Source organism: Neomonachus schauinslandi, chromosome 1 (assembly GCF_002201575.2).
Source record: "Neomonachus schauinslandi chromosome 1, ASM220157v2, whole genome shotgun sequence".
Classification (NCBI taxonomy): domain Eukaryota; kingdom Metazoa; phylum Chordata; class Mammalia; order Carnivora; family Phocidae; genus Neomonachus; species Neomonachus schauinslandi.
Window position 1 is genome coordinate 175285455 of NC_058403.1, and position 23440 is coordinate 175308894.

The window sequence follows — 23440 nt, forward strand, 5'->3', positions numbered from 1 at the left end:
TTGCCAATAAAGTCTCTGAAGATTCTGCAATTCAGTGATCTCTGTCATGTTTGGAATATCTCTAGGATCCCCAGAAAACTACAATTAGTGGTTTTTGGAATCAAGGAGGCAGAGTGTGTAACAAAAATGTATAGATCCATAAAAAAATCTCGCTAATTCCAAATAAATGGAAGAGAGTTGATGTGAATTCATGACAATTATTTTTACAATAGTGAAAGCTTTATGGCTGTTACTAAAGAAAAAGAGAAAAGTACTCTAGGATAAATTTTAATGAACAGATTTGATTTATTTGTAATTGGCAGATTGTTTTAAATACTTTAAGCTTCTGAGTTACCTGAGAGCAGTATGCATCTTAGAGAGCTTACAAGCCACCTGCAGTTTACTTTGCACTAATAATGGTCCTGCTCTTTGGAACATTATTCACAGAAAGAGAAAATTAAATGTCCACTGGTTTCTAGGACTTCATAATTCATGAATTGGTAGAATCTGAGTTCCACTAATTGTACTGGAGAATCTAATAAGCTTGAGTTGCAGACTTGCACTCTGATCTTATTCTGGTAGTAAAATCTTATGTGAGAAGGGTTTTTTGTTTTTTTTTTTTCTACAGGCTTGGGGTAGATGATACCTTCTCAGAATATGGGTGAGATTATGGTTCTCAACCGATTGTCCTACCACTTGCTAGAATGTTTGCATTTTGGGATCTCCATCTTCACTCTGCTGCCTCAGCAATACATTTGATTTGGTTTTACAGAGATGAATTTCAAGGAAAACATCACCTAGACTTTATTTCAAATTACTCTGAGGATTAATACATTCTACTGATGCCCACAAATGCTGTGTTCATAATCTGCTGTTATGATATATGACTCGGAGAAGGTAAATGTCCTGTCAACCACAATCTCTCTTTATTATTTTTAAGGAGGGCTAGTTTCCATTATCAAAAGCAAATAAGGAATGCCAGCACTCATCTGTCATTCAAAATGGAACGCTTACTTAGCTGGGAATGAATGAAAACCATCACATAGAAGGTTTGTTTTTTTAATAGTGGTGATAAAGTCACAACTCAAGGTCAGGGGAAAATTCAAATGCGGTTCCACTGGGTTGCTTATATTTTTTGCATAGATTGGAAAGACAATTTTCCAATAGTAACTTTGGTTTTTAAATACATTTCCCCCCCCCAAAACAGAGACAGGAAGAAGAAACCTGACATTTTTTCTCATCTTCTGAAATGGTAATTAGTTTTTATATCTTCCACCTACAGATTTTAGTTCAGTTTGAGGTAGTCTGTCCTTACCCACACTTTTATGCAATGAATCCCATCTCAGATGATGGTCTGTGCCGTGTGACAAACAGGTCATTTAACGAGTGAGTAAACCTGTGCAGATAGGTACCAAGAGTACAGTCAGGCTGAGCTCAGTCTTCCCATAGGTTCTGGGTAGGAAATGTTAAAAGGGCCACTTGCCATTTAGGGTTTGATGGTAAGACTTCTCTACATGGCCATCTCCCAGGCACCTCAAAATCAAAATATGACCCAAGTTAAGCGCATCTCATCCCATGAAAACTGGTCATCCTCCTGTCTTTTCCATCTCTCCAAAGACCACCATCCATTGAGTATGATGAACCATAACAAAGTGCCTTTTTACATAGCTCACAATAGCTGATTATTGGCAATTTCAAACAGATTAGCCTTACTGGTTGTTCAGGTCAGAGACCTGGGTGAAATCCTTCTCACCTCACTCCCCTTCAACTCTTACAACAAGCTAGTCGTGAGGACTGGTAAATTCTCTTTCTCAGTCAGGTTCTGAATCCATTTTTAAGGCACTCAACATAGCTCAAATCATCACTAATTGGCCTAGTGATTCCACTGTCCATACTGCAATGAACTAGGGTGTACTCTTTAAAACACAAGCCAGATCAGCCCACTTGCATAATAGAAAGCAGTCAATGGCTTCTCAAAGTCCTTAACACAAAGACCAGACAATCCAACCCCTGCGGACCTCGTTAATCCCACGTCATCCTATTTTCTGGTTACTCTACCTTCTTTCATTTTCTCAAGCATGCTCCTTTCCAACTCAGGCTTTTGAACATATTGTTCCATCTGCTTGGTACCCTCTTCTCTCTTATTACCAACCAGGCCTTTATCACTCAGTGATCCCTGCTTCTTCTGCGTTCATGCCTCAGCATAAATGCCATGTCCCAAAAGATCCTTCTATGACCTCTCACTGACCAGTATGGAACCCCAAATTACATATATCCATGAGACTTCAACACAGATCATACTTCCAATTACCTGTTCAATGCTAGGCTCAAACTCTAAAGGAGCAAGGCTGTGGCTGACTCATTTGCCGCCATATTGCTATCACTAACCCAGGGCCTAGAACCTAATGGGCCCTGGGTAAACATTTGCTGAAGGTACAGATCACTCACAAATGTCACGACTGCAATTGACAAGTCAAAGCTGCCATCTTTGCTCCATGATATTCCAGTTTTGATATATCTTCAGTGATTTTTCTATTTAGGATTTTTAAAAAGCTAACAAATATATTTAACTAAAAATTCAAAACTGAGAGGCTGAACTGGAACTCTGGACCTCTTTTGAATTATTCCCTAGCATCTGGCAATGGTTATGGTTATAAGAGAAGTAGTAATAATCAAAGCTAACATTTATTGAGGGCCAACTATGTGCCAAGCTTCTGGAGGAACATGAGGCCTAGTGAAGGTGGGGGGATTTACTGAGGTTCACACAGCTAGTAAATGTAGAACCAAAATCACAAAGACCCATAATCCAAGACATGCTTTGGATGCTCTCAGTCCCTCAATCTTTGGGACAGATAACTTCTTGAACACAAGGATCCTCTATACCTGGAAGACTAAGAGAATCAATTACAGAATCCAAGAGAAACACATTCTCAGCTCTAAGTAAAATGTCTTTAAACACACACCAGTTAATTTCACCATGTTTCCAAGAACAATTCTCTCCCGAGCAGCATCTTATTAAAAGCTCGTGTTCCTACCGGAAGAAAGAGTCTCTGAGCAGCACAGGGTTTGAATAATTTCTTCCATTCCTGAGGGTTTCCAACCGAAAACGTGATGGGGTAGATTCTGTGCTCAAACTTCTTTGTATATGAGTCAGGCCACTGTCGTAACTGAAAAACAAGGAAGACAAGGGGAAGGTGATTAGGCCCCAGAGAAATGGAAAACACCTGAAGCTCCTGGATGTTCAAATGGAAATTATTCAGGCAACTTACATAGAAAGTCTAACTTCACCACCATGATTAATGCTCAATGAATGAAAGACTATGGCTAGGATGAAAAATAAATAACATCTAGAGTTGTCAAGCATGTTAGGAGACTGGCACATAAACACTACAAGGGGAGTACAAATTTGAATAAACTTCCAAGAGGGCAATTTGGAAATTGGGAACAACCAACCCCAAAAGATAAAGGCACAAGACTTTCAACACAGCCTTGTTTGTAATTTAAAAAAAAAAACCCTTGAGAACAAATCAAATGCTCAATAATTAGGAATTGAGAAAATTAATTATGATAGAACTATACACAGGCTATTGTAACAGTTAAACTAAAGTTAGATCTATATGTGCTGACAAGGAAAAATGTTCATTATAAATAACATTTTATTATAAAATTTATATAATTTTAAATAAATAAATTTATTATAAAATTTATTATAAATGAAAATGTTTATTATTAAAAATAAAAAGCAAAATGCAAAAAAAACTTATGTTTCTGTCTTAAAGGGAAAATATATGCATGTTATTTTATATGGAGAGAAAAATCTGGACAGACACTAAAATTTTTTTTTTAAGATTTTATTTATTTATTTGACAGAGAGAGAGAGCACAAGTATGGGGAGCGGCAGGCAGAGGGAGAGGGAGAAGCAGACTCCCTGCTGAGCAGGGAGCCCAACGTGGGGCTCAATCCCAGGACCCCGAGACCATGACCCAAGCTGAAGGCAGACGCTTAACCAACTGAGCCACCCAGGCATCCCCGACACTAAACTGTTAAAAGTGGACACCTGTGGAGGTGGTGGTGGTGGTGGTTTCATTTTCTAAGTTTCTATTTCTGTGTTCTTTTTTTTTTTAAAGATTTTATTTATTTGACAGAGAGAGACACAGCGAGAGAGGGAACACAAGCAGGGGGAGTGGGAGAGGGAGAAGCAGGCTTCCTGCTGAGCAGGGAGCCCGATGCGGGGCTCGATCCCAGGACCTGAGCTGAAGGCAAACGCTTAACGACTGAGCCACCCAGGCGCCCTTCTGTGTTCTTTAGAACTCTTCCAGTGAGTATATATTATTTTCTTTGCATATGTTAATATTATAACAAAATTAATTAATGGGCTTTATTTTTTAGAGCAGTTGTATGTTTCCAGGAAAATTGAGCAGGAAGCACAGAGTTCCCATCTACCCTTCCCCCATTCTCTCCCCCCACCCGCACACTTTCCCATTACCTATATCTTGCATTAGTGTGGTATGTCTGTTACAACTGATGAACCAATATCAATACGTTAGTAAGTAAAGTCCATAGCTTACCTTAGGGTTCACTCTTTGTGTTGTACATTCTATGGACTCTGACAGGTGCATAATGTCAGGTATCTACCATTACAGAATAGTTTCAGCACCCTAAAAATCTCCTCTGTTCCACCTATTCACCCCTTCCTCCTTCCCTCCCACTGAATTCCTACAACCACTAATTATTTTATTATCTCTTAGTTTTGCCTTTTCCAGAATGTGATAGAGTGGAAATCATACGGTATATAGCCTGTTCAGATTGTCTTCTTGTACACAGCAATATGCACTGAAGGTTCCTTCATGTCTTTTGGTGGATGGGTACCTTATTTATTTTTTTATCACCGAATAATATTCCATTGTATGGATATACAACGGTTTGTTTATACATTTACCCATAGAAGCGTATCTTGGTTGCTTGCAGTTTGGGGTGATTACAAATAAAGCTGATATAAACATTCATGTGCAGGATTTTGTGCGGACAATTTTAAGTTCATCTAGGTAAATACCAAAGAGTGCGACTGCTGGATGGTACGGTCAGTCCACATTTAGCTTTCTAAGAAAGTGTCAAAACGCTCTCCAAAGTGGCTGTACCATCTTGCATTCCCACCAGCAATGAGTGAGATGTTCTGTTGCTGCACATCATTGGCAGCATTTTTGTATTGTCAGTGTTGTGGGTTTTAGCCATTCTAATAGGTGTGTGGTGGTATCTCATTGTTTTCCTTTGCAGTTCCCCAATGACGTATGCAGAGATGTTGAGCCTCCTTTCTTATGCTTATCTGCCATCTGTGTATCTTCTTAAGTTTTTGAGTTAATGTTTCCCTATTGACACAATAGTTCTACTTCTAAGAAAAAATTCCCAAAGTCCATTCATATTTATGACAAGGTAGTTTATCATAATGTTGTCGGTAACAGAGCAAAGTTGGAAACAACCTAAATAGCAGTTTGGTTAAATAAGCTCCGGGGTATGTCTACATAAGAGAATATCATGCAGGAACTAGCGACAACATCTTACAGTAAGGGTTTGCAAACCGTTGGTAGGACAAGGACCAAATCCAGCTGGCTACAAAAAGCACACAAGCCAAGAATGATTAGACACTTTTAAATAGCTGAAAAAAGTAAAAACAAGAGTAATATTTTGTGACATGTGGGAGTCACATGAGATTTGAATTTTAGTGTCCATAAATAAAAGTTTTATCGGAACACTGTCACACCTAATTGTGTACATATTTCTATGGCAGCTTTTACACTGAATGTAAGAGTTGAATAGCTACAAGACCACACAGCCTGCGAAGCCTAAAAAAGCTATTGTCTGGTCTTTTACAGAAAAAGCTGGACAACCCCAGTTTTAGAAGAAATTCAGTAATACAAAACTCAGTGATATAAAAGGGAATATAGAAGATGATCCCATTTCTGATGTTGATATGAAAAGAAAAGGAATATAAGTAAATCTACCAAGATTGCTCTCCCTGACCATTAGGATGGTTGATTTGTTTAATTTATAATCTTTTGACTTTTTTTTTTACAATGTACATATATTGCTTATACAGTCACATAAAAATGTTTGAAGAAACATACCACTGATCATGCTTTAAATTTACAACTTTGAGATGGATATATGAGAGAGAAATCTCAGAAGGAGAAAGAGGAGGAGTGACAAAGTATTTGATAAGTGGTTTCTGAGGGCCACTGACCGATCAGAACCCATGCCAGGCAAAAACACCAGCACACTGCACTGACTCATCAGAACTGACTCTGGCCATAAACACTCAGTGTGACAACACTGACCCATCAGAATGGACACCAGGGGCAGATGCTGAGTCCAACTGTGCCTTGCCACATCAGCCCAAAATCAGCCCTGGAAGGAGAATGGGAAGGTCCCTTGGTCTGTTGGTTTCCTTGACTCTTTGATCTTCTAGAAGGGTTTATCTACCTTTGCCAATCTGTGTCTTTTTAACTGGAATGTTCAGTCCATTTACATTTGTTTCAATGCATGTATTTGAATAGTATACCAGCTCCAGGCACTGGAAGTTCTCGACACCTCTTCCTGTGGCAGAGGACACACACACACACACATACACACTCACACAGGGTGTTGCCATCCTCCTGGACCCACCCATCACCAGAATGGATTGGTGGTTATCCCCGCCCCCTTCAGTGTCCCAGTTTTTCCTGATAGATGCGCCAAACCTAAAGCACATGTCTGATTCCCGAGCTGCCAGGAGCAGCTAGGAAATCAACCAGCTGGCATTTTCAGCTCCTATATTGAGAGATGACAAAAATAAATGAGACTCCAAAATATTAAATATCTACATTATACTTGGTAAATAGCTCCAGACATATTGTACTTACATGGTTTAAAAATTAAAAAAAAAAAATTCTACTTCAATAGAGTAGAATTCACCCATAAAGCAGTTTCCAGAGGAATCATGAGGTCAACTGGCATGTTGTTTTGTTTTTATCCTGAGATATGTGGCCTTGAGCTTCACAGGAAGTTATCACAAGAAACTGGATATTCTGGGGCACCTGGGTGGCTCAGCTGGTTAAGCATCTGCCTCCAGCTCAGGTCATGATCCCAGGGTCCCACATCGGGCTCCCTGCTCCGCGGGAAGCCTGCTTCTCCCTCTCCCACTCCCCCTGCTTGTGTTCCCTCTCTTGCTGTGTCTCTCTCTGTCAAATAAATAAATAAAATCTTAAAAAAAAAAAAAAGAAACTGGATATTCCCACAATGCCTCAGTGTTGGAAGTGAGACCCTCACGAAGGATGGCCGACCCTGCGTCTCCATACCAGCATCTCCTGGGGTTACACACAAACCTGCTGCTGCCACCCTACTACTTGAGGGCTAACAAGGTACAGGAGATGTTCCAAAGAATCTCCGTGGAATGAAAGAATAAAGAGATCACGTGATTCAGCCTCACAAGTCTGCTCTGCAATAACAGAGCAAGGATCCCTTCCACTGAAACGGTTGAGACGGAGGAAAGCTCTGTGACTTCCATAAGAGACAAGGTTTTATATCTAAACTTTACACTTATAATCCCTGCACGGAAAAGAAAGGGATGAGGTCAGATGCCCTGCCTGTCTTTTAACACCCTAATACAGTTTCCTTTGTTAGTTGAGCTCCACTGGTCTAACAAAGACCCGAGGAAAGGAGCCATCACAGGGATAAAGTCACCAGAGCAATTCAAATGATTTTTCAAATTCAATGATTTTCCCACACAATTTAGTTCCCAACTTATAATGTACCAATTACCACGGCTCACAGAAAATTACTCCCAAACTTAGTGTTAAAATGACCATCTAGGGGCGCCTGGGTGGCTCAGTCGTTAAGCATCTGCCTTCAGCTCAGGTCATGATCCCAGGGTCCTGGGATCGAGCCCCGCATCGGGCTCCCTGCTCCACGGGAAGCCTGCTTCTCCCTCTCCCACTCTCCCTACTTGTGTTCCCTCTCTCGCTGTGTCTCTCTCTGTCAAATAAATAAATAAAATCTGAAAGAAAAAAAAACCCATCTATAATGCTCACAGATTCCATGGATCAGGAATTCGGACAAGGCACAGAAGGGGCGGCTTACACTGTTGCATGATGTCTGGGGCCCCGGCAAGAAGCTTTGAAGGCTGGAGGCTGGAATCATCTGAATGCTAGTCCATTCACACATCTGGCAATTGAGGCCAGCTATGGGCTGGGGACCTCAGCTCTTCTCTGAGTGGGTCTCTCCACACAATCTCTCCATATGGGCTAGTGTGGGCTTCCTCACCACATGCTGGCCAGGTTCCTGGGGCAGGCATCCCAAGAAAGCCGGGCAGAAGCTATATTCTTTCTATGCCCTAGCCTCAAATGTCACGTGAACATTACATGTAGCATACTCTATTTTGTACATGCATACATATGATGTATATAGATGCATATGTATTAGCTATTACCTTTTAACAAGTTATCCCCAAAACTCAGTGGCTCAAAACCACAAAAACGTATTCTCTCATGTAGTTTCTTAGGGTCAAAAATATGCAAGCTGGGTTGTTCTGGCTCAGGGCCTCTCACGAGGGTATAGTCCAACTACTGGCTGGGGCTACAGTCATCTGAAGGCTTGGTGGGGCAGGAGGTTCCGTCTCCGAGCTCCCTCACGTGAGTGTCACAAGAAGCCCCGATTCCTCACCACGTAGATCTCTCCGAGGGCTGCTCTGACATGAAAGTGGCTTATCCCCCAGCAGGTGATCCAGGCAAGAAAGTGAGTGCAGACAAGATAGGAAGCATGGTGCCTTTTTAAACGGGATCTCAGAACTGACACAGCATCGTATCTTCCCTATGCTGTTGGTCACACAGGCCAACGCTTGGGGCAGTGAAGTAGGGAAGTACAGTAGGGTGTGAATAACAGAAGGTGGGGCCACACCTTCTTTCCCCTCACCTTCTTTAAGTTCAGTTCTATTTTGTTCTGCTCCATCCTCATGTCCCAGCCTCTAGCACCCAGTGGGTACTCAATAAATACTTGTTAGATGGATACTGTGCAAGACAGTGCTAGAATTTGTCCACAGCCAGTTTCCTCCCTTTTTGCACACCGAGCACTTCCCAGCCCCTTGCCGTTGGGTGAGCCTTGTGACTGCTTCTGGACAGCTCAATGTGAGTGGAAAAGACTCATGTCACTGTCAAGTTGAGGGAGTGAAATGCACAGTCGTGATCCCTTGTGTCTCTCTTTCCTGCATGGCATCCCAAGAACTTTAGAGGCCAAGTGTTCCAGCAGGTGCAACTCAAAGCATGAATAGTCTTGGGGCGCCTGGCTGGCTGGACCGAAAGAGCATGCAACTCTTGACCTCAGGGTCTTGATCTCAAACCCCATGTTGGGTGTAGAGATTACCAAAAACAATAAATAAACTTAAAAAAAAAAAAAAAGCATGAATAGTCTTTGTCATCTTCAGTCCCAGACCTAAGTGCCTGTGTGAGACAAGCAGTAGGCACGTGGAAAGTCTCTGAGCTTTTTTGGAGGTGTTAAGGCAGCCTGACCTAGCCTATCCTGATTCCAGATACCTTAGCTCTTTTATCAGTGTTGCTTGCTTCAGGTTACAGACAGGGAAACTGAAGCTCTGAGAGGCCACAAGGTTTGCCTGAGATCCGGCAGCAAGCATACAGGGCAGCAGATGAGTCTTCTACCTACTAGTTGGAGAGGTAGTATGTACACTGGTTGAGCTCATGGAGGTTTGAGGCTGTGACCTTGAACCGACACCTGATGAGCAAATCGCTAAAACTCTTTGCAAAAGAGGGACATGATTGCTGCCTTCAGGTGGGGGTTAAGGAGGGGTAAGTCATAAATCAGAAGCCCTTGATCAATGGTAATTGTCATCATCATCCCCTTTCACCACAGCTCCGGAACAACAAACCATGCGTGTGCCAATCTCTTCCCTTTCCCGTGACTTGGATCTTTTTTCAAGGCATTTTCCAATCAATTTCAAAGCTTTTAGACAAGCTGGCCTCTCCTGGTGACAAAGTCATGGGGATATTTTTCTTTAGGAAACATAACCCGTTTTCTAGCTTTCTGTTAGCAACCTTTCTCTGCCCAATAGGCTTCTTTGGCCTTTCTCATTAGCGTAGCCAGCCTGGGGCCAGGAGGCGGTCTGCTGACCCAAGTCCGTGGATACAAAATGAACCACTTCTTGCTCTACCAGCACGCAAGGCCCTACCACAAGAGCAAATATCCAAGACAAAGCAAAGCTTGGTCTGCAAAGGCACACTCGTACCCAGACTGGAGAGAAGAGGTACTTCCAAAGCTCTCCTCCTGTACTGACAAAAAAATCAGTACTTGTTCCTCAGTATAGGAATAGTCAACTCAACAGGGATCCAGACACATAATAAAATACTATACAGTCACCAGAAAAGACGAGGTAAGAATGTCTGAGTCCTGACCTGGAACGATGCTGATAATATGGTTTTAAGGGAGGAAAAGCAAGTCCCAGTACGACACATAGAGAATAAACTTGATTTTATAAAAGAAATACAGGGGCACCTGGGTGGCTCAGCCAGTTAAGTGTCTGCCTTCGGCTCGGGTCATGATCCTGGGGTCCTGGGATGGAGCCCCATGTGAGGCTCTCTGCTCAGCTGGGAGCCTTCTTCTCCCTCTCCTTCAGCTCCTACCCCCTGCTTGTGTTCTCATTCTCTCTCTCAAATAAATTTTAAAAAAATCTTTAAAAGAAATACATGTTAGGGCACCTGGCTCAGCTGGCTAAGCAACTGCCTTCGGCTCAGGTCATGATCCTGGAGTCCCGGGATCGAGTCCCGCATCGGGCCCCCTGCTCAGCAGGGAGTCTGCTTCTCCCTCTGACCCTCCCCCCTCTCATGCTCTATCTCATTCTCTCTCTCAAATAAATAAATAAATAAAGTCTTTAAAAAAAAAAAAAGAAATACATGTTAATCTGGGCATGTACAACTGTATGTGCTATAGAGGTATATATTTATACATACATACAAATATACATTTACACACATATACATACATCCACACAGAAAAACACACACACAAACACACACCTGTATTTGAAAAAAATATGAAAGAGTAACTCAAAATTGCTAACTCTGATAGTTTCTTGTGTGGGACTGAGGGTACCAAGGATTCCTACCTTTTAATGTATGAAATCTGTATCATTTGAATTTATTTTAATGAACATTTATTACTTGTCATTCAAAAAACCTATATAAAGAGAATTTGTAGACAGCTACCTGGTCCCTACACGAGAGCCATGTAATTACACCAGAGGGCTCAAGCCCCGGGTCAAGTGCTTCAAGTGTATCATCTCATAGAACCCTTATACTATCTCTGTAAGGTAGGTGTAAGTATCCCTAAATGACCCATGAGAACAGCAAGGCTCAGAGTCAAGCGCATGGTCACACGGCAGAGTCCGCCGCGAAAATTAGTGAATCACATTAGTGAAGGGGATACGCATCTCCCACAATGCAGTCTGCCCGCGCACTCCATAACTGTGGCACCACCATTTCCACAAATTCACCTGCTTATCAAACTCAGGCTTCAGAGAGTCTTCCGTGAAGATGTGGAATTGGATCTTCCTGTGGCTAAAGAGTATGGCGGATTTGAGCATGACCAGGGTCTCCTCCAGCCGATTGCCACAGGCCACCACGGCCAAGTGGATCCAGAGCTCCGGAGGCAGCACGGCCTGAAAACTCCTGAGTTCTCCAGGCCTCCTAGGAAGAAGCAAAACAAGTTAAAGCTATTAATAAACTCATAAAATTTAAACACACACACACACACACACCCAGCTAGTGAATGGTTGGAACATTTCAAAACATGAACAGGCACAATCTGTTATATTTTATAAAGTGATAAGCATTTTGACAATTCTCCCTGCTTAGAGAAAAATACCATTTATTCCCATATTTATCCTGGCAATAGCAGCATGAGTCACTGTTTGGACGGCCATAGGTGTCTGAGACTTTTTCTGCCCCACTCAGCTGTCGAGCGCCTGCTGGCTGCCGGATGGCCCGTGTTTGGAAATAGCACTGCTAAATTTCCAGCAGCTGACACAGGGGCTGTGCTGCTCACACTCACACGGGCCACGCAAATTAGATTTGAATGCAACATGGACAAGACGAGGGTGGGTTGTGGCTTTCCCATGTGAAACGAGCAACATGATATTCCCATCATCTGGATGGTTTTAGGTTGCGGTGGAATGCATGACCACCACACCAAAGGAAAATCATGCGAGTCTGGGAGGTGAGCAGAGAAAATAACGTATGTGCCTCCATCACATCTTTGGAGAGTCTTGAGAAACAGGTGTTAATCCTAACTGTCTCACTCAAACTTGCTGAGGTGGTAGGTTTGAAATTCGGCTTCCAGTATGTGAGTCGTATTAATGAGAAACAGGCAGGAGAGGAGGCAGGTTAAGCTGAAAATGACCAAGGTATTAAATACTGAGTCAACAGCTGAGAGGGAAATAGGGTCCAAGAGTCCAGAATCATCATCCAGCTATTTCCTCGCAATAAAAGATTTGTTCCAGACAAGGAGACGTAGCCAAGCCTCAAACACACCACTGAGAGACATTCGCAGGCAAGTTGGAAGGAGTTGGCCTGGAAAAGGTGCCCTGAGACGAATGAAACTAATTTACTTGCACAAAAGACTTGGAGGCCAGGGAAACTTGGACATGGAATGCTACCGTCCTTCCAAAACCTTCCAGTCCAGTCAGCGCACTGCTCCATTACCCGCTGCTCTGTTGAATAATGGCAGTCTTGCTCCAGATTTCTTTCACCAGGAAGAGAGGTGAAGATGTGGGTGGAGCACGTCGGACAGCTTTCCAATTTGATTACTTAAGAGCGTGCTCAGTGGAAGCTCAGCGAAGCTCAGACGCAAGAGATACTCAGATTCCACTGATTTCACAGATCACAGAACAGCACTTAGAGATGTCCTAAGTATCTCCTGAAGTTGTCATCCACTTCTCTTCATTCCCCTGCTGCTACCCGATGAGGCCACCAGCTTCTTTCACCTCAACCACTGTGACAGCTCTCTAGATGGGCCACATGCCTCCAGTCTTATCCTTTAACTCCCACCCTCTGATTTCTTCTTGTTGGCACCAGAGTGACGTTCTTCTAAAATGCAAACAGGAATGTGTTATTCTTTTGGTTAAAATAAATGTAAGGGCTCCTGGCTGCCCTCAAGATTGAGTCCAAACTGATGATCATGGCTGCTATTTACATTTCTTGTAACTGCCTCCAGCATCCCCAGCCTCGGGGGACAGCCATTCATAATCATAGCCATAGTCACACATACTCCTACTCTCCATCCATTTTTGTTTCTGGTCAACAGACTGCTGGGTTGTCTCCAGGTCTTGGCACTCATCTGTCTCTCTCTCTGTCCCTCTCTCTCTCTCTCTGTGTCTCTCTCTCAGAAATGCTCTCCTCCGCTGTCTTTTTCCTGCTTACTTTAGACCATGTATTAATCAACAAATCTATATGGAGGACTATGCCTTGCACTGTTCTAGGTACCTGAAGACAGCAGTGAATGAAACAGACCAAGATGCCTGCCCTTCTGTATTCTAAGGGTGGCAGGCGAAAGACAAAGAAAGAAGTAGCAGTAACTTAGTAACTTACATAGAAAGTTAACCAGTGATAGGGGCTAAGAAGGAAATACACCCTTGAGCAGAGAGGGATGCAGCAGTGGCTGTTGGGCTGGTAGATATTTTTATACAGTGCCGAGTTGGGAAAGTCCTCACTGAGATGGTGAAATCTGATGACAACTTGAAGGAGGTGAGGAAGTGAGTCATGTGCATTTCTGGGTGAGGAGCATTCCAGGCAGAGGAGACAGTTAGAGCAAAGGTACTAAAACAGGATCATGCCTGGTAAATTCAAAGACCCCTGCTGAACGGACTCAGATGTCTTCTCTTCCTCAGCTCTGTGGGCGAGTTTTCGGACCCACCATTAAAACCAGTTCCCAGGGAGCCTGGGTTGCTCAGTTGGTTAAGCGACTGCCTTCAGCTCGGGTCATGATCCCAGGGTCCTGGGATCAAGTCCCGCATCGGGCTCCCTGCTCTGCAGGGAGCCTGCTTCTCCCTCTCCCACTCCCCCTGCTTGTGTTCCCTCTCTCGCTGTGTCTCTCTCTGTCAAATAAATAAATAAAATCTTTAAATAAATAAATAAATAAATAAAAATAAAACCAGTTCCCAACTAACTTATGTAAAACAATGGGAAGGATGTGTCACAGTTAACGCTAAAATCACAGTCAAGTAAAAAAGAAAAAAAAAAAAAGGCAAAAGACTGGACAAAACATGCTACAAAAGAGATTTCATGCAAACTTGTTTGCCTAAAATTATGCTCAAAATTTAGGAACACTGGAATCATCCAAAGGTACCAACACAATCAATGCAATAGCACAGATATCTTAAATACGAACCACTGCCCTGTCCCAAATAATTTTGCCCAGTTTAGCTTTACCTATTTGGCTTCTACATGAAAAAGCTTTAACCTTAGTAATCAGGAAAATACTAATTTTTTTTTAAGATTTTATTTATTTACTTATTTGACAGAGAGAGAGAGAGCACAAGAAGGGGGAGCAGCAGAGGGAGAGGGAGAAGAAGGCTTCCTGCGGAGCAGGGAGCCCGATGCAAGGCTCAATGCGGGACTTGGTCCCAGGACTCTGGGATCATGACCTGAGCCGAAGGCGGTCACTTAACTGACTGAGCCACCCAGGTGCCCCGGAAAATACTAATTTTAAAACAGTAAAGGGACTCCATTTTATTTTCGGATTGGCAAAACTTAAGGAATAAAATAAAAGCTGACCCATTCCAAGCTCCAGAGTAGATATGAAGGCAGGGAACAGCTCAGAAATAGCCAGGGGTGGGGCACCTGGGTGGCTCAGGCAGCTAAGCGTCCAACTCTTGATTTCCACTCAGGTCATGATCTCAGGGTTGTGAGATCTCTGTGCTGGGCGTGGAGCCTGCTGAAGATTCTCTCTCTTCCCATCTCCCTCTGCCCCTCCCTGCCTTAAACAAAAGAAAGAAAGAAATAGCCAGGGGCAGTGTAAGTTAACCCAAACATTTTGGATAGCCATTTGGTAACATCTAGCAGGAATGAAGAGGCATGACACCCTCCAGCCCTCCAGTTCTATGCCTACATATATAACCTGAAAAAATCCTTGCACATTTGCACAAGACCCATTCAAGAATGCTCACAGCAGCCCTGTTTATAATAGTGAAGAACCGGAAATAGCTTTGCTGTCCATACATAGGTGAATCATGAACATAGGCAATATGTTTAAGAGGAATACTACATGGCAGTGAAAATGAACAAACCAGAATATCAAATATCAACATAAGGTCAAAGAAGAAAAGAGCAACTCGCAGAAGGATAGCAACAGAATGATACCATTTAATTTTTTTTAAGATTTTATTTATTTATTGAGATAGAGAGTGAGCACGACCTGGAAGACAGAGGGAGAGGGAGAAGCAGGCTCCCCGCGGAGCAGGGAGCCTGATGCAGGACTCGATCCCAGGACCCCGGGATCATGACCTGAGCCGAAGGCAGACGCTTAACCAACTGAGTCACCCAGGCGCCCCATAGAATGATACCATTTAGATGAAACTTAAAAACAAGCAAAATAGCACTGCATGTTGTTCACAGAGTTATGTAGTAAAAGTAAACGTGCACGAGGATGATAAACATCAAATGCAGGATAGTGGTTATTTCTGGGGATTTAAATTTTTATTTCTTAAGATGAGTGCCAGGTACACAGAAATTCATTATGTTATTATCTGTATTTTTTGTATGCCCAAACTATTTGACGACTTTTTTTTTTTAAGATTTTATTTGAGAGAGAGAGTACATGCGTGCGTGGGCATGTGTGCTTTAGTGAGCAAGGGGAGGAGCAGAGGCGGAGGGAGAGGGAGAGAATCTCAAGTAGACTCCGCCCTGAGCGGAGCTGACGCGGGGCTCAATCTCATGACCCTGAGATCATGACTTGAGCCAAAACCAAGAGTCAGACACTGAACTGGTTGAGCCACTCAGGGGCCCAAAAACTTTTTTTTTTTTTTTAATTAAAAAGAGCTTGCACTCCTCTGCAGCATAGCAAGCTACTTCTCTGCAGGTTTCCGTGATTTGGGACTGCACAGCACAAAAAGCAGGGGCTGGGGACTGCAATCTTCCTTGGTGTCTGGTGACAGGTATTAAAAAAGAAAAATAAAGGCCTCTCCTGATGGCAGTTCAAGTATCAGTGGTTGGGATTTAATGAGACCTTTTCTGCTCCCCCTCTATTACCTCTCACATTACATTCAAAATCTCAGGCTTCAGGTAGTAAGCATTTGTGTTGTGATCAAAATGAATAATCGAGTTTAAGGGCACTGAAATGGTGTGCCTTTCACCCACTCCTACCGACGGCACACACAGCGCCACTCAAATGTCACTTGAGACCCTTCGAGGATCAAGGGAAAGTCCAGTCCATGAACCTAAAACTCCTTAACCCCTTGAATGACAGAGTTTGGGAAGGGAATGGGCAGTGGGCAATTGTAGCACTGCTCAGACTGATGGTTAACTATTCTTATTTATACTTTATAAAAGGGGACTGAAGCGGACACTTGCTGTCCAGGATTTTGAGAAGCTTCCAGTTAAGGCTGGGACTGATGGTAACCATCTTGGCCACCATACTGGTAGAGCCTGAATGGGAGTCAACACAGCAGAAAGCAGAGCCCAAAGACGGCAGGTCACATCTTTGCTGGCCCTACTTAAGCACGTGTATCCAGGTGCACCTGACCATAACTGAGGACCGTTTCATTTTTTTTTTTTTTTTTTTTTTAGAGAGAAAGAGAGTGAGCACAAGTAGGAGGGGGGGCAGAGGGAGACGGAGAGAGAAAAATCTTAAGCTCCACTGGGTGTGGAGCCCAGCGTGGGGCTCGATCTCACAACCCTGAGATCATGACCTGAGCCAAGATCAAGAGTCAGACACTTAACTGAATGAGCCACCCAGGCGCCCCCAGACAGTTCAATTTTTAAGCCGGCACATTTCCTTTTGCTGAAGCCACATGGAAACAAACTTACAGCTTAGCAATCAAAAAAGAGTCCTAAGGTAGGGCTTAAAAATGTTTCCAGGAGCATCTGGGTGGCTCAGTCGGTTAAGCCGCTGCCTTCGGCTCAGGTCATGATCCCGGGGTCCAGGGATCGAGCCCCGCATTGGGCTCCCTGCTCAGCGGGAAGCCTGCTTCTCCCTCTCCCTCTGCCTGCCTCTCTGCCTACTTGTTCTCTCTCTCTGTCAAATAAATGAATAAAATCTTTAAAAAAAAAAAAGTTTCCAATCCCCTTTGACTAGCTCCACCTCTCTCATATTCTCACTTTGAGTCAGCCTTTGAAATGCTCACTGAATCCATGTCTTCCTTGTTGCTCACTGCTAGGGCCCTTATCCAAAGCCCCATCACTCTTGCAGTTTTGTAGCTGAATTAGATACCAGATACCATCTAGTGCAGGGGATTCCCTACCCCGGTCACACATCACAGTCATTGGAGGTGCTTGTTAATATGCAAACCTCCACGCCACAAGAGATTCTTAATCAGTGGGTCTTGGGAGAGGTCCTAGAGTTTACTTATTAATACAGCTGTACCACAATCACCCACAGTTCTTGGCTACAGCACCTCTCCTTTCTCTCCCCAAATCTTCCCCCACACCCTCAGGAAAGCGCACTCCATGCTCAGCCTTTCCTCAGGGTAGTCTCTTCACGTCTTGCCGTAATGAAAACATGGCTACCTTGTGAGGTTGCCGCCTCCCCAGCAGACCCCCATGTGGAAGCTGCTCTTCCTCCCCTCCCCCAGGAGCCTCGGGACAGTAGCTGGGCTGGTGTCCTCCTTGTTCTTCACTGCCACACCTAGACATGGGATGTGTCTTCATAGTGACATCTGTGGATGAAAACTACTCTATCTTCTGTCTTTGTTGGTACCATCTCTCAGCTTCCCAAGAGTGCTCTTAACTCAATGAAGAGCTTAGCTCCTTGCTCACAGAATTCCTCCCAGCACTCTCCAGGACTTCAACCACTGTTTAGAAGATGTTCCCTGCCTCCTGACTCTTCAGTCTGGGGACTTCTGCACCCACCACCGTCCCTTCTTTCTACCTGAGACACCCAGTGCTGCACCCACGTCCTGGACTTTTAACTGTGTCCTCCACCTGGAATATTCTTCCCTTTGCATGGACACGTCCTTCTTTTTGAACAGCAGAATGAGCTTCCCTGACCACCTCGTCGAAGGAGCACCCTCCCTTTTATTCTTTGTCATGGTCTTTGCTTATTTCCTTCCAAAAACTTACCTCAGCTGGTGATTACAAATTCTTTCAATGTAATTTATATCAAGGACACAGTATATACCATCAATCTAAGGCAACATAAACAAGCAAAATCTCTATCTTTAGAAAAAGATCAGAATAAAATATATAATGTATGCTTCTAATTAAAAAAATAAAACAGGGGTGCCTGGGTGGCTCAGTCATTTAACTGTCTGACTTGATTTCAGCTCAGGTCATGATCTCAGGGTCATGAGACTGAGCTCTTTCTCGGGCTCCAAGCTGGGCGTGGAGCCTGCTTGAGATTCTCTCTCTCCCTCTCTCTCTGCCCCTGCATGCACATGCTCTCTCTCTCTCTTTCTAAAAAAATATACATATATATGTATAAAACATATATATTGAAATATTAATGTTGGTAACTGGAAAAAAATCTTGCCCTATAAAACTTTCTTTGCATGTTATGTCCTGGTCTATATTCCATTGAACACATATTTTTACAGCTATACTAATAGTGTCCCTACATCCTCATATTCCATATTTTTCATCTGATTCTTTTACTTTTCTTGTTACTTTTTAAGTCTTCAAAGCCATATCATTGTAACTGGCTAACTACTAGTCCATCCAACGAAAACACCAGAGCTTATTAGCATTGCCCTTTTGTTGGTTGTTTCCAACTATTCTGTCATATTAAAAAAAAAAAAAAAGTCTGGTACTAAACTGTGAGCCAACAGATTTTTTTTCTTCTTTTCTTTTGGCCTTCGACTACATTCCCAGAAATGACATTCCTGGGTGAATAGCTATTATCCTACCAAGAATGTAGTAACCTTGATAGTTTCTGAAATTTACCCAAGAGTTAGAAAACACATACCGTGAGAAAAAACAAAACCCCAAAAACAACAAACATGACCCCTGCCACCTCCGAGTTACTTGCATGACATAACTATAGAGCTGACTGCTGAAACACGATGAGACGGGCTTGCATACGGCATCCGTGCCTCCAAATTCTGCGTGTTCCAGAGGGTGATGTCTCAGCTGCAATTATCATTAAGACACCGCATCAAATCACTTTGAGCCTCTGAGTGAGAAAGCCATTCCATTCCCAGTTCTTTCTCTACAATGTCAGTAAGAAAGTCTCAGCTTGGTGCTAACATGTCTTGGACACCTTTCTAATGTTACCTGATCCTCCCTTTCAACTAAAAAGACAGCAGATCTCAGATACAGAAGCTTCAACAGCCAAGTCAGAAATGACCAACACTGTTTCATCTTCTTAGTGTAGGATTTGAGGATTACCTTCTATTTATGTTACCACCAACAATTTGTGGCAGTGATAGAAAGTTTCCCCTAAAATAAATATACTTAGAATGTGGAGAAATTAGAACCCTCACACGTTGCTGGTGGGATTTTAAAAGAGTGCAGCCACTTTGGAAAACAGTTCCACAGTTCTGGTTAAACACAGAACTACCACGGGACCCGGCAATTCCGCTCCTACGTATCTACACAAGAGAAATGAAAACCTATGTCCGCACATAAACTTAAACGCAAACGTTCATAGCAGCATTAGTCACAATAGCCAGAGTCTAACCCAAATGTCCCCCAACTGATGAATGGATAAATAAAAGGTGGCATACTCATAAAATGAAAAATCATTCATCCATTAAAGGAATGAAGTGCTGATGCATGTTACAACATCTATGAACCTTAAACACGGTAAATTGTGAACCTTGTGAAAATACAGAAGACCACATATTTCTGATTCCATAGATAGGAAAAGTCCACAAGGGGCACCTGGGTGGCTCAGTGGTTGGGCGTCTGCCTCTGGCTCAGGTCATGATCCCGGAGTCCAGGGATCGAGCCCCGCATCGGGCTCCCTGCTCGGCAGGGAGTCTGCCTCTCCCTCTGGCCCTCTCCCCTCTTATGCTCTCTCTCACTCTCTCTCTCTCAAATAAATAAATAAAATCTTAAAAAAAAAAGGAAAAGTCCACAATAGGAAAACCCAGAGAGACATAAAGCAGATTAGTGGTCACCAGGGACTGGGGAAGAGGGTAAATGTGGAGTGACAGCTTAATGGGCACAGGGTTTCTTTCTTTCAGGCGCTGAAAATATTCTGAAATTCGGTGTGGTAATGGTTGTACAACTCTGCAAATAAACTAAAAACCACTGTATTGTACATCTTGAAAGGGTATTTGGATTGTATTGCAATCAAGCTATGATTAAATAAATAAATGCACTTATGTTTAACAAAGATTTTTTTTTTAATGTTTCAAGTTAACACTGGTAGTGGCCATATCATAAGAATGATGGCTCTGATGTGGGATTGACTGCCATTTGGAAAACATTGTCTCAAGTGTCCCGGCTCAAGCCCTCTCTGTGCAAACTGAAGATGATATTCATCAGAGGCTCAGAGGGAGAAGCAGCTTTACCAGCCCCACACTGTCCGAGACGAGGCGTCTCCTTCATCGCTTAAAAGTCTCAAGAGTGCGACTTAATTAAACTTCAATTTCTGGAGTGAATAAATAATGAAATACGGCTCTTATGTGTAGTGCTATTTACTTTGTGGCCTATTACTGCAAAACACACTGAATTATTAAAGTAAGTAACTGGTTCTCCTCAGACCCTCTTTTCTGCAGTCTCCTGCTACCTCTTACCAGGGCTTCTCCGTAACTGACAAGCTAAATTAACTCAGGTAAACCTGATGCTGTGATACATGCAGGCAGTGGAGGCTTAACAGAAAATCCCCGCTCTTTAAAACAGAGTCTAAAACAGTGCTGTTGGTAACTCATTTTAACAGGGAAGGAAACATAGAAATCTTTGGGGAAAAAATGGTAGAAGATGAATCTTGAGAAATCGAATACTCTCATCTGGTGGAAGAATGGATTCCCTCCCACGTGGAATCCTACCAGATGAAACCATAGTTATTGGAACCTGCAGAAGGCCTGTTGATGAGGCCAGAGTAGCTGTTTAGAAACAGAAACACCGGGGCGCCTGGGTGGCTCAGTTGTTAAGCATCTGCCTTCAGCTCAGGTCATGATCCCAAGGTCCTGGGATCAAGCCCCGCATCGGGCTCCCTGCGCAGCGGGAAGCCTGCTTCTCCCTCTCCCACTCCCCCTGCTTGTGTTCCTGCTCTCGCTCTCTCTCTCTCTGTCAAATAAATAAATAAAATCTTTAAAAAAAAAAAAAGAAAGAAAGAAACAGAAACACCTTGCTTCAGCCTCTAGAAGGAGAGTCTGGTAATGGGTAATTAGATCCATGCTACGCGCTGACAGCGAGAGGCACAAATAAAGTTCCCTGCAAACCACAGGTCTGGGCACACATTCGTCCCCTGACAAAAAATTTCCCTGCAGGAGCTGTGAGTAGAGCCTTCACTTTAGAAACCCAGACATGACGCTAAGGACTGTGCTAACAGTTAAATCACTTTTAATGACCCATGGTTTGGAGTTAAATCAAGTACCATTAATCTTCCAAGATAGGCAGAGAAGCTGACGTTTGCCTTGCAGCCATGGTATTATATGAATAGTGTCAACCCAGTGCCAAAAATCTGCTGGGGGGGGGGGGGACAGTGCATAACACAATTATTTGATAAGTGCATTCAATTATGAATAGCATATTTTTAGTTTGGATCATGATATTTAAAAACATGGCTGTGTTCCTAAACAAAGTCTAGGTCTAGTACGTAGTAGGTGTTCCAAGCCTGAAGTGGTCAATCTTGTCTATGTGTCTATCTGTATGCGTGTCTGCTTTGAGACATTATTGGACATACACACCTGCTTTATGATTAGTAAGTGGCAGCGCAAGGATTCAAACTCAGGGAGCTGGACTTAAGAGCCCACACTTTTAATCATTATGCTCTGTTTGGGGCCACACACAAGTGATTCAGAAAAGGAGCCTGCTCTGGGCAGATAAACACTTTATCTGTACTCAGGGCTCGCAGCTCAGTGATCTGAGCCTGGACTGGATTTTAGCCCCCCCACCCCCTAACCCCCCCTCCCCCGCACTCACAGCCTCCCTGGGCATGACTCTCAGTGCACACCTTTACCAACTGCACCTTCAAAATCCATGCATTCACCGTTAGCTGACATCATGCACAAGTGTATTTATATATACTCCTCTCCCTCTAACTCTGTGATGCTGCCTGGACTAATTCTCTTTTCATTTGTTCCCCTCATGATTGTTCCTGACACACAGGAGATTCTATTTCTCCATCTCTCTCTTCTTCTCAAATTAAGATGTTATTGAGATTGTAAAATATGAACCAGCAGTGCTAGTTTGAAATAAATGCCTGGTGACATACGAGGGAAAAGAATGAGGATTACATATTCTGCAAGTGGACACTTCTAGCTCATCACCCCAAAAAAGAGCATGAAAGACCAACTGAAGGAGAGGAAAAATGGGTCTCTCCAGCTAATTTCCATCCTCTAAGGCCTCAGGCAAGAAGGGATTTTTAATTTTTATGATAATTTATATACTTTAACTTATTTTATAAATTATACAAGCAATGCATACATTCCTCATAGAAAAAAATTTTAAATACAGACAAGCCAAAGGTGGGTACCATAATTCCAATTCCATAACCACTGTTAACATTTTAGTATAATGGGTATAGTCTTCCAGAGTTACACCCAATGTATGTGGATGTGTGTCTATAAATATGTAAATATATAAAAAACTTGTTTTAAAGGGGTAATTTTTATAACCTATTTTCCCTTACAAATAGGAAATATCTTCACAGATAAAAAAGATTTAATTAAAGGATCCTCTTCAAAGGGATTATAGAAAGCAATCAGATAGCTCAAATTTCAAGATTTGTTCCCCAGTACAGCATGGTGGTAAGCAATTTGGCTCTCGAAGCACACGGACCTGGCTTCAAATTCTAGGTCTGCCTCTTGGCTGCCCCATCTTGGGCAAATGCTTTAACCACTTCCAACCCTCAGTTTCCCCATCTGTAAAATGGGCGTACTGATTATAGTGGACATCTGCTTTTGGTTTTATAGTGTTTCTTACCAGCATCCATTTCCAGGAGTTTCTGGTAAGAATGCCTCAATTTTCTTTTGGGGAAACCATTCCTCTTCTGTTCTCAGTCCATGAGGTTTGGAAGGGCTGAACCATCCTCTCCCCATGCATGGCCATCAGCGATGGGATATGGTGTACTCCATGTCAGGTCAACAGAGGTAGCCCTGGTACTC

General features: G+C 43.0%; 1 protein-coding gene across 1 annotated transcript in view; it reads right to left on the reverse strand.

Annotated features, from left to right (window-relative positions):
- Positions 1-23440, reverse strand: part of GXYLT2 (glucoside xylosyltransferase 2) — a 91445-nt gene that overhangs the window by 63560 nt on the left and 4445 nt on the right. Inside the window, exons 3-5 of the mRNA XM_044912746.1 lie at positions 18288-18352; positions 11510-11702; positions 3015-3146 (exon numbers count right to left, since the gene is read on the reverse strand). Of these exons, the coding sequence (XP_044768681.1) occupies positions 3015-3146; positions 11510-11702; positions 18288-18352 (390 nt within the window). The remainder of the gene's footprint in view (positions 1-3014; positions 3147-11509; positions 11703-18287; positions 18353-23440) is intronic.